A 10238-nucleotide genomic window follows, 5' to 3' on the forward strand; every position below is an offset into this window, starting at 1 on the left:
AACATATCTTCATCTTTATATTTATTCATACTGCTTTGTCACTGTTCAGGTGACTTTTATGCATAGTTTACAATAATTTATTGCAGCCTGTTCCAACTAAATTTTATTTGGACGCCTATATTTGCCGTAGCATCGTTTTTTAAACATCAGCGTTCCCAAACACGCGCTGGTGGTTTTATTAATATTTGTTTTCAAGGTAAGTACCTTACAAATTTATTGGTACAAAGAATAGACAAATAAAAACACACAAATTGCGGCTAAAAATACAAGATTCTTCAAAAAATAACAAAATGAGATCTAGTGGGGGGAGTGATACTGTTAGTTATTGAAATATAACAATTCTTACGCTACGCGCCAAGTTCTGTGCTTTCAGTCAACCAGTTAGTGTTGAAGTGAACGCGGGAAAAATTCACTGCATGTGTTCTTGTGTGATATAGTTTATAGGCTTATGATTTTTTTTCTGCAAAGGTATGACTTAAACTGGCAATAAAATCGCCCCCTTGCACTCACGTAATTTTTTCACGATTAACTTATTTTGGTGTACCAATTTTCTAAAAATAAGACTTCTGTTACGACGCGGTCATATAAAGCCAGGTAAAATCGTTTCTTTACAAGAGCAGTACTTGAGGCACTTTGCAATTGAGGGATGAATGGAAGTGACTTCCATTCACCAAGTTTTATGACACGGCAAAACATTGAAACCACGTTTCCGGCTTCTGGTTTAATTATTTAATCAACCTTGCGAGCTAAACTCGCCTGGGATTATAAAATTTTGATTTGTCGGTCTGGTCAAAATTTTAAAATCAAATTAGACAAGTCATTATCATTCGGGCCCAATTTTTACATAACTGATTCCTTATTAAGCGGCGATACGCAATTAAGCCCAGTTCCAGTCGTAAATAACGTCTAGACTATTGAGTAAATTATCGGCAATACATCTCAGATTTTTAAATAATATTATTCCAAATAAGCCCCCACATCGGCATGTGTTTATCTAAAATAATTAAAATGTTAATTAGCTAGAAAAAAGCAATAAATTTTGCATAACAGGTACAGCAAGAGTCACTACAGAACGACCGTGAAAGATTATCTCTCTCTAGACGACACACAGATAACACGCCCTTTTCCAGCAGGTAAACCGATAAGACATGTCGCCCCCGAACGGTGCTCCTCCAGGAACCGCCGAAACCGAGTACCTCAAAGTGCCCACCGAACCCAAACCGACCCCCGAAGAGCAACAACCCTTGAACGACCTCGTCCCCGAGGACGATGCAGAAGTGGTCGTGCCCCCCGACGGGGGCTGGGGCTGGGTCGTGGTTTTCGCCTCTTTCATGTGCAATATGATCGTCGATGGGATCATTTTCTCGTTTGGGGCTTTCATCGAGCCCATCAAAGACGAATTTCACGTCACGAAAGCATATGTGGCGCTTGTGGGGTCTCTCATGTCCGGGTTTTATCTTATCGCTGGGCCCTTTGCCAGCGCTGTCGCCAACAGATATGGGTTTAGACTGGTGGCCATCATGGGGAGCGTCTTGGGGGCGGCGGCCTTCGCCTTGGCCAACTTCGCCCCCAACGTGGAGTATCTCTGCGTCATGTTTGGCGTTATAGGAGGTAAGAGTCAAATTGCAGTACAAACACTGATAAGTTTAATCGAACAGTCATGAGATTAATTGAAGTTTTGGGAATGTGGGGATCATAAATCGACCGCGGCCTTGTCGCGCGAAACTTGTTATATAACGTCTCGCAAAATGAATAAATTTTCGCACTGATGATTTTTTTCAAAGGGATTGGTTTCGGGTTTATCTACGTGCCGTCGATCATCACCGTTGGGTTTTATTTCGAGAAATGGCGGGCCTTGGCGACCGGAATCGGGGTTTGCGGTTCCGGTATCGGAACCTTTATGTTTGCCCCCATAACAGCATACCTGATCGAGAACCTTGGTTGGAGAACTGCGATTTTGTGCCAAGGCACTATTGTGTTCGCTTGTGGCAGTTTTGGGTTCCTCTACAGGTAATACTAAATTTTTGACGGTCGTGCCGTTCTAACAAAAATTTTTGTAGGCCGTTAAAACCGACAAAAGTCCATGATATTAAGGGTGAGGGAGAGACTGAACTTAAAATGGATCCGAGCAAACTGCCCCCCATTACTAAGATGAAGATGGAGCTGGCTCTCGAAGCCATGAAAAGTAATGAGTCTTGTCACAACAGCCAAGCCTCAATCAACCGCATGCTGGGGGTTAACAACAACGCGAACTACCCCCGAGTCTCGGACGTGTACCATACGATTAGCATTCCGCAGCAAAGGGCCCTGGACGGGTCCAGTTACGAGAAACGGTTGAGCGTGCCGTTTATTTCCGAAGCCGATCGGATGAAAAACACAGGAGCGAAGGAATGCTTGCTCCAGAAGAGTGCGAACCCGATTATAGTTCCTAAAGGTTCAAGACGGGGTTCTGCGGTTGACCCCGAGGTTAATCGACCAATGTACCGAGACGATATCTTCTTCAACGCTTCCTTAACACGTTTACCTCAATACACCTCTCGGACATCAATCGCCTACAACTTATCAGTCACGCGGTTACCGACGAAAAACGACATCGAGGAAGAGAAGAAAAGTTCTTGCAAAATGTGCCCAGAAGCCGTCAAACGAACTCTCGCCACAATGCTGGACTACAGTCTACTTTGCTCCCCAACCTTCCTCTTGCTAGCCCTTGGCGGCTTCTTCACCATGATGGGTTTCTACGTCCCGTTCATGTTCCTCGTAAGCCGGGCCGAGAACGCGAACCTGGCAAAAGAGTACACGAGGTTTCTCATCTCAGCTATTGGCATTTCCAACACAATCGGGCGTGTTTTGTGCGGCGTCCTTAGCTCTTTCCCCGGTGTTAACGCTCTGTTTGTGACAAACGCTGCGCTGACGATCGGCGGAATCGCAACAATATTCAGCGGTTTTTCCATGACTGCTGAATACCAATTCTTCTACACCGCGGTGTTTGGTTTAGCTATTTGTGAGTATTATGGCGTTAAATGGAACCGGTTAGTGACTGGTCTTTATCATTTTAGCAACCTTTGCGTCGCTGAGGTCAATCGTTGTGGTGGATCTTCTGGGGCTGGAGAAGTTAACGAATGCGTTTGGGTTGCTTTTGCTGTTTCAAGGAGTGGCGGCGATTTTCGGTGCCCCCATTGCTGGGGCGTTTACCGAAGCCACTGGGAGCTACGATGCTGGGTTTTATCTGTCGGGGAGTTTGATCCTTGCGTCGGCGGTTATGTGCTATCCTTTGAATTATATCAATAGGCGCGAGATGCAAAAGAAAAAAGAGATGGTGGAAAATAAATCAGTTCCAGTTTAATGATTATTTATTTTATAAATAATCGTTTTGAATAATTCATGATTTTCCACGTTCCTATTTAAATGGGTGCTACGTCATAGCAACTATGTATTGAGTTGTTTGTCAGGGGATTCTTAATACTCGAATTTGTGCGCTTGGTAGTTCTCGCGTACTTTAACTATAATGACAGGGTTTCTATACGACGATTTTTCAAGACTGATGTAGTTTTAAGACCTGTACATATTGTATTTAAAACTGTAATTTAACATAATGGAAAATTATGGAATTTACCTAATTAGTTTAGATTTTATAATTGCTGAACGATTATTTATGACAGCTGTTCTTGTTGGACATTCCAATGTTTCATTACCATTAGGAGGAATTTTCCTATATTGTACGTAAATTATTATACTCTAGCTATAGACCAAATTGTTAATTTGATACAAACGGAACTTTAATTGATTTGTCAAAGTAAAATAAAATTTGTTGTTTTGAGAAGTGCCTTTTATTCCTGATCCCTCTCTTTTTACAAAAATAAAAATATTTTCTAGAGAATCATCCGTCTAATTTTGCTCATTTTTGCAAAAAACAAACCTAATCTAAACAGCTTTCGGATTGCAAAAAAATAGTGAACTGTTATTAACTTCTAGGGCTTTAGTAACTTTTTTAGTTTTCTCGAAATACACGCATCAGAATACAGACGTGAGGACGTAGTTATTGCGAAACACTTTCACAGAAGATGAAAAAGGTCATAGAAACCGCTAAAATCAATTTTTCAACAAAGCATTTATCAGAAAAATTTAAAAAAAAACACTGAAACAGTCTCAGTCGGTTGATAATTACAGTCAAAGGTCTTTTGCCTTTAGCGCTTGTTCCCTATATTATTTTGTTATTTTCTCGTTTATAGAGGAATTATTTTTTGAGAAATCCATACAATTTTACCTACCTTAACAAGGATTTTCAATTACAAAAACAAAAATAATGAACCGAAATATAACTACTTAGGGGCCTAGGACTAATTTTTGGGTTCCTATCGGCTCTTCTGCAATTGTCTTGATCTTTTGCGGAAAACAAAAATTAGACAAGAAACTGACGTCTGTCACAAAAGTCGTGCAAAAATGGAAGAGGAAGAAAGCAAAGTTTCGGTGGCCACATACTCAGTGCGCTCCACACCCTCAAGTTACAAATCCTCGTTTAAACTAAACGAAGACGAATTCATTGACACCTACATAACTATTCCTCCCGACGGTGGCTGGGGCTGGATCGTGGTCCTTGCCTCCTTTCTGTGCAATTTCGTAGCAGACGGAGCCTTGTACACTTTTGGAATATTCTTAGATGACATAAGTAAGACTTACAAGTCTAAAGCCGCAACTGTGGCTCTAGGAAATTCGTTAATGACCGGTTTCTATTACATGACGGGTACTGAACGCGTAATGTTGCCCAAATAATGGCTAAATTCCAGGACCGATAACTTGCGCACTTGTTAACCGTGTGGGCTTTCAAATAACCGGCGGTCTTGGCGGGATTATAGCAGCGGTGGCTTTTTTCTTCAGCACAATGACGACTACCATAACGCAATTTGTGTGCGTTTTTGGGATTATTGGCGGTTTTGGATTTGGTCTCGTCTACGTTCCGTCAATTGTGGCCGTTGGGTTTTATTTCGAGCGGTGGAGAGCTTTAGCAACGTCTATTGCTGTGACGGGTTCCGCTGCTGGAATTGTGGGTTTCCCCTTGATAGTTGAGGGTTTGCTGGGTAATTACACCTGGCAGACCAAATTCAAAGTCATTTCGGGCCTGTGTATTGCAACAGCGTCTCTGGCTCTACTGTACCGCCCGCTCAAGCCGAAAAGAGTCTGGACAACCAAAGACAAGAAGGTTGTGCAGTTCAATTCGGGAGACGTTGCTGATTCGATTGGTTCGTTCCACTTGGACGAGAAACCCGGCTTTATTAAGCGGATTATCAATCGCTTTCACAATGTTACCTATCCGACTCATGCCCAACTGCACAAAGAGTCAACATTTGTTATCAATTTCCCGATTGGGCCGAGCACTTCGTCCGTTTTCATAACAAGTGTCCCGGAAGGGAGCTTGACAACGTTCATGCGAAACACTCCTTCGCGAAGCGAATTACGGTCGGAACGACTCGATAAACTCAGTACGGTCTATGAAGATGAAACCGATCGGAAAAAGGGTTGCTGCAAGGAGTGTTGTAATGTGAAAAAGTGTTGCGGAGCGTCCAACAGACCGATGTACCGAGACGATATTTTTTACACCGGATCGTTGTACACGCTACCACCGCAAGTTTCACAAGTTTCAAAGACCAGTAAAGTAAGGGCAAATAGTGGTTTGGTGGTATAACCAATTAAATTTAGGTGCAACAAATAAAGAGTTTGGACCATACTCTCTCTGTCACAAGAGCTGAGGTTCTGAAGGAAGGTACTGAAGAACGGCTGCATTGGAGATGTTGTCCCGAATCTATGCTCAGGACTTTGGTCACAATGCTTAATTTTGATTTACTGAAATCACCAGCGTTTATTTGTCTGGTTTCTAGCGGTTTCTTCACGCTGTTGGGGATGTTCGTCCCTTTTATCTACCTTATTGAACGAGCAGACGAAAATAAGATCAGTCGAGACGTCTCGTATCACTTGTTCACAGCTTTGGGAATATCTAACGCGTTGGGACGCATTGTAAGCGGGGTCATTTCGTCCCTTCCCAAAGCAAAACCTCTGATTGTGTCATACATCAGTTTATTTATTTGTGGATTATCCACCTTTGTTTCCTATTTTTTACGTGATGTCTACAGTCAGTTTATCTACGTCAGTATTTTTGGCCTAACGATTGGTAAAATTTTTCAAACGTTTGGCTAAAAATAACAGTCACTTCTAGCTTGTTTGGCCTCTTTGAGGACCCCGATTGTTGTGGAGCTGTTAGGATTAGAAAATCTAACAAATGCCTTTGGACTGTTGCTACTCATCCACGGAATTGCTGGATTTTTGGGAATGCCGATCGCTGGAAGGATCGTGAAACTTGCGAGATCCTACAACAGTGCCTTTCTTTTCTCAGGGAGCACTTTAATGCTAAGCGCTGGATTGTTAATTCCCATAAAACGAATATCGGAATGGGAGCAAAATAAAAAGAAAACTCAGTTATGACTAAAACTTTTTTATTTATTTGTAAATAAATAAATAAATATAAATGAATGATTTTTGTGTATTTAATTGCTACCCCCAACTTTCTTCCTGAACTTCCCACAAAGATTAAAAAAGCAGTTTTGCACATGAGTAAACAATAAATAAATTAGATCCCTCTTGTCGTCCAGCGGCAGACGGCGGCGTCGTTTCGAACCGAACCGACGCGCGTCTTTTATTGATCGCTCGCCTACAGCTGCTACTGCAACTGGCCATCGATTCCACCACACGGAACACGCAGTGTTCCAGTGTTCCAAGCTGGTGTTAGTGTCCAAAAATGGAAAGTAGGGATTTCGACTACCCCCGAAGTGGGGTTCCCCAGCCCCAGCCGGGGATACGTCCGCTGGTGGATCCGGAGGCCCACGGCGAAGTCGATCCTTCCATGTAAGAGCCTTCCGCCAGTAGACATTTTTATCAGAGGATCTCCACAGGTACCCCCAACCCAAAGAAGCAACGCACAAAATCCGGGGCAAATCGGACGTTCTCGAGATGATATTCGGGCCAGTGGACCAAGAGTTGTTGATCGTGAAGAGCTTCTACTTTTTCTTTTACTCAGCTTTCGGGTCGCTGTTCCCCCTCATGGGGGTGTACTTCAAACAGATGGGCATGAATGCGGGCCAGTGCGGGTTCTTGATCGGGATTCGGCCGTTTGTGGAGTTCTTGTCGGCGCCGTTCTGGGGCAGCTTGGCCGATCGGTGGCAGAAGGGGAAGTTGCTGCTTCTGGCGTCGCTCGCGGCTTGGATCATCTTCACCGTGCCGTTGGGGTCGATACAACCGCCCCCGACGTCGTGTATGGAGATCAAGAACAACACACCTACCCTAACAGCGCCTAATGTGAACACCAGAATGATAAATAAGAGATCAGTGATGGAGCAAGAATCGGAATTTGAACGGTTTTTCCTAATCACTGTTATTTCTTAGTGACAATTTTCCCTTTCTAGGTATACAAGGTTTGAGCGCGCTACGAGACCGATACCAAACGCGGGTCAATCGCCAATTAACGTCGAATTTGCGTCCAATTACAAGCCCAAGGACCACGAAAGCTGGGTGCAACCTATAATCTCCTCCATAGTTTACCGCACCCAAGACATCCAAAAAGCGTTCTTCCTCCTTATCCTCCTCGTGATAATCGGCGAATTTTTCAGCGCCCCTGCCGTGACGTTGGCCGACTCGGCTGTAATCACCCTCCTAGGGGAAGACGCCGATCGGTACGGCCACCAAAGGATGTTCGGGTCCTTGGGCTGGGGCCTAGCAATGTTCTTCGTTGGGATAGCTCTAGACCACTCAACGGCCTTCCCCAACCATCCCTGCGGTCCCGACAAGAAAGAAAAGAACTACACGATTTGCTTCGCAACTTTTTCCGTCCTAATGGGGGCGGCTTTGATAACAGCAACTCAGATAACGTTCAAATACGATGACCCGCCACCAGCGCCTGCCACCACCACCGATACCGAAAAACAACCAGCACCCTTGTCGCACGAAGACCAGCTGCAAGCCCAACTTGCCGAACAGTTGCAGTTACCGTCACTTGCCGATACTCGGGCTTCGGTTAATGCACAACCAGCCGAAGAAAAAGTAAGCAAATTGGAAGAAAATCATCGATTATTTCGCTTCGTTTCAGACGAAAATTTTCGCTCAAACGACCCGCGAAATGCCCGAATGGGTCACAGTTCTCCAACAGTTCAAAAATCTGAAGTGTGCCTCGTTTCTTTTCGTGGCGTGGTTTATGGGCTTTGGGATCGGGCTGATCTTTACTTTCCTCTTCTGGCACTTGCAAGACTATGGAGGCTCGCCCACTCTCTTCGGAGTGGCTTCTGTTATCAACCACATATCGGAAATCTTTGCCTATTTTTTCAGCTTTAGACTTATAAGGCAGATGGGGCATGTGAAAGTGCTCTGTCTTGGGCTGATTGGTAACACGCTACGGTTTTTGTACATCTCTTGGCTCTCCAACCCCTGGTGGGTGCTACCGTTCGAATTCATGCAGGTAATTATCACGCATATTTGCACATTTATTACCGGCGTCATAAGAAACTTTCAAAATTTTATATTTCTCAGGTAAAAATGTTTAAAATGAGTTGCTGTAGAAGTAATAATTCGGTGGCTGGACAGTGTTTGTTATTTTTGCGCAGGGAATCACCCACGCCGCCGTCTGGGCGGCTTGCTGCTCGTACCTGGCCCACAACACCCCTCCGCAGCTGCGTTCGTCCGCCCAGGGCGTGCTCCAGGGCATCCACCACGGGCTTGGGCGCGGTTGTGGTGCCGTAATCGGCGGCCTCTTCGTAAATTCCTTCGGCTCGACGGCCACTTTCCGCGGCTACGGTCTCATATGTCTCGTGATTCTCGGAGCTTTCGTCTTTATCAACTTCTACCGTGTGGATCAGGGCTTCGTGTCCGAGTTGCCTCAGACCGAGGATCCGAGACAAGTGGCCGAAGAAACGTCCCATCTTGCGCCCCATGGTGTCCCAAGTAACCCGATCCCGAGAGCTTTGTCCAGCACCCGACTCCACGAGCTTTCGCAGCAGGACGGATACGGCGCCACGTACCAGATGGGCCAAGGAGGGACTCTGGATATTCCGGGAGGAGGAGGGAATAACTCTTTTATGCAGCAGAGTAGCAACGATCAGCGGTATTCGGGGTTCCAGGTAAGAAGTAAGTACTGATTTTATTCACGTGAGTGGGCCGGTTTTGGGGTTTTAATGCGGGTTTGGTTGCAGATGAGTTCTAATTTGGTGCAGTTTCCGTGTGGATTTTCGTCCGAGTTTACGACTCTTCAGACGCAACAACCACTCACGACGGCTAGCTCTAGTTACGATTGGTAATAAAACACTGCATCACCGAACATGTCATAAATATTATTCATTTTATTCAGCGGTAAGTAATTGGTAGTGGAATGTAACGAAGGAAAACAAATTATCGAAATCTGATGTTACACCATTGATCTCATATCATTTTAAGTAGAGGTTTATACAAAGTGTTGTAGGACTAGCATTATTAGTTGTTGTAAGCATTCGAATTTGGAGAGGAAAATACTCTAATCTATATTTTATATGTTTTTTAAAACGTCTATAAAACTGAAATATCGTTGTTTCTATCAATGTTGCAAAAGCGGAGTACATATGTGGTATGCCTCTACGATTTGCAAATATCTTGCGTTAACCAAGTGTGTAAAAACTTATCGATATTGTACAAAATAGTTGTTAAAGTTGATTTGTTTGTTTTTATATTTAGACTTTATTTGTTGTAGATAGTGTACATTATATTTAAAGTGTGGCTTCGTGGTCATGTTGTCGCACTGGTACAGTCTTGCCCTTAGAACCAGTTTCATAATTTATTAACTACGACTGATACCTAATAACAACAATCATTGCAAATAATTGGAACTGGTTTTAAATAATTTCTGTTGCTCTTAATCACAGTATATTTGTTGATTGTAAGTGTATAAACTACTCGAAAGGTATAGCTTTTTATTGTTTGCGCATAAATGCAAGGGGGAACTGCTAGTTGATGTTTGATTTAAGCAAAAATGTTCCGTCTTGTGTTTACGAAACACTAAGTGACATCCTTAGTCCATACATATCCAGAAAAAGTATTACATAACGAACAGTTGTTGAAAACAATCTATTATTTATATAAAAGGCACCTTGTATTTATCTGTATATGTGAAATATAATATAGTCGCACTACGATGTTACTTAATTTTAAGCTAAATTTATTTATACTCCTAA

The 10238-nt window shown here is 43.5% G+C and overlaps 3 protein-coding genes across 5 annotated transcripts; all 3 read left to right on the forward strand.

Annotated features, from left to right (window-relative positions):
• The first annotated feature begins 73 nt into the window (after positions 1 to 73).
• LOC657632 (monocarboxylate transporter 12-B) lies at positions 74 to 3820 on the forward strand. Of its 3 annotated transcripts, none has more exons than XM_064356372.1 (5): positions 74 to 196; positions 1131 to 1611; positions 1785 to 2010; positions 2061 to 3001; positions 3057 to 3820. In XM_064356372.1, exons 2-5 carry the CDS (start codon positions 1149 to 1151, stop codon positions 3341 to 3343), a joined length of 1917 nt encoding a protein of 638 aa, XP_064212442.1. In that variant the 5' UTR covers positions 74 to 196; positions 1131 to 1148; the 3' UTR covers positions 3344 to 3820. The 3 variants fall into 3 exon arrangements, with proteins under 3 accessions (XP_064212442.1, XP_008201523.1, XP_969172.2); XM_008203301.3 differs by lacking the exon at positions 74 to 196 and adding an exon at positions 318 to 468; XM_964079.5 differs by lacking the exon at positions 74 to 196 and adding an exon at positions 318 to 468 and having other exon boundaries at positions 1134 to 1611.
• Positions 3821 to 4369: 549 nt separating this feature from the next.
• Positions 4370 to 6527, forward strand: LOC103315241 (monocarboxylate transporter 3). The gene is made up of 4 exons (XM_008203425.3): positions 4370 to 4741; positions 4785 to 5650; positions 5695 to 6163; positions 6209 to 6527. Exons 1-4 carry the CDS (start codon positions 4441 to 4443, stop codon positions 6472 to 6474), a joined length of 1902 nt encoding a protein of 633 aa, XP_008201647.1. The 5' UTR covers positions 4370 to 4440; the 3' UTR covers positions 6475 to 6527.
• Positions 6528 to 6656: 129 nt separating this feature from the next.
• On the forward strand, positions 6657 to 10209 carry jef (jet fuel). The gene is made up of 6 exons (XM_015985388.2): positions 6657 to 6894; positions 6942 to 7403; positions 7452 to 8085; positions 8132 to 8497; positions 8643 to 9155; positions 9228 to 10209. The coding sequence occupies exons 1-6, from the start codon at positions 6788 to 6790 to the stop codon at positions 9330 to 9332; spliced, it is 2187 nt and encodes a 728-aa protein (XP_015840874.1). The 5' UTR covers positions 6657 to 6787; the 3' UTR covers positions 9333 to 10209.
• Positions 10210 to 10238: the final 29 nt, after the last annotated feature.

The sequence above is a fragment of the Tribolium castaneum genome, chromosome 4 (assembly GCF_031307605.1).
Source record: "Tribolium castaneum strain GA2 chromosome 4, icTriCast1.1, whole genome shotgun sequence".
Taxonomy (NCBI): Eukaryota; Metazoa; Arthropoda; class Insecta; order Coleoptera; family Tenebrionidae; genus Tribolium; species Tribolium castaneum.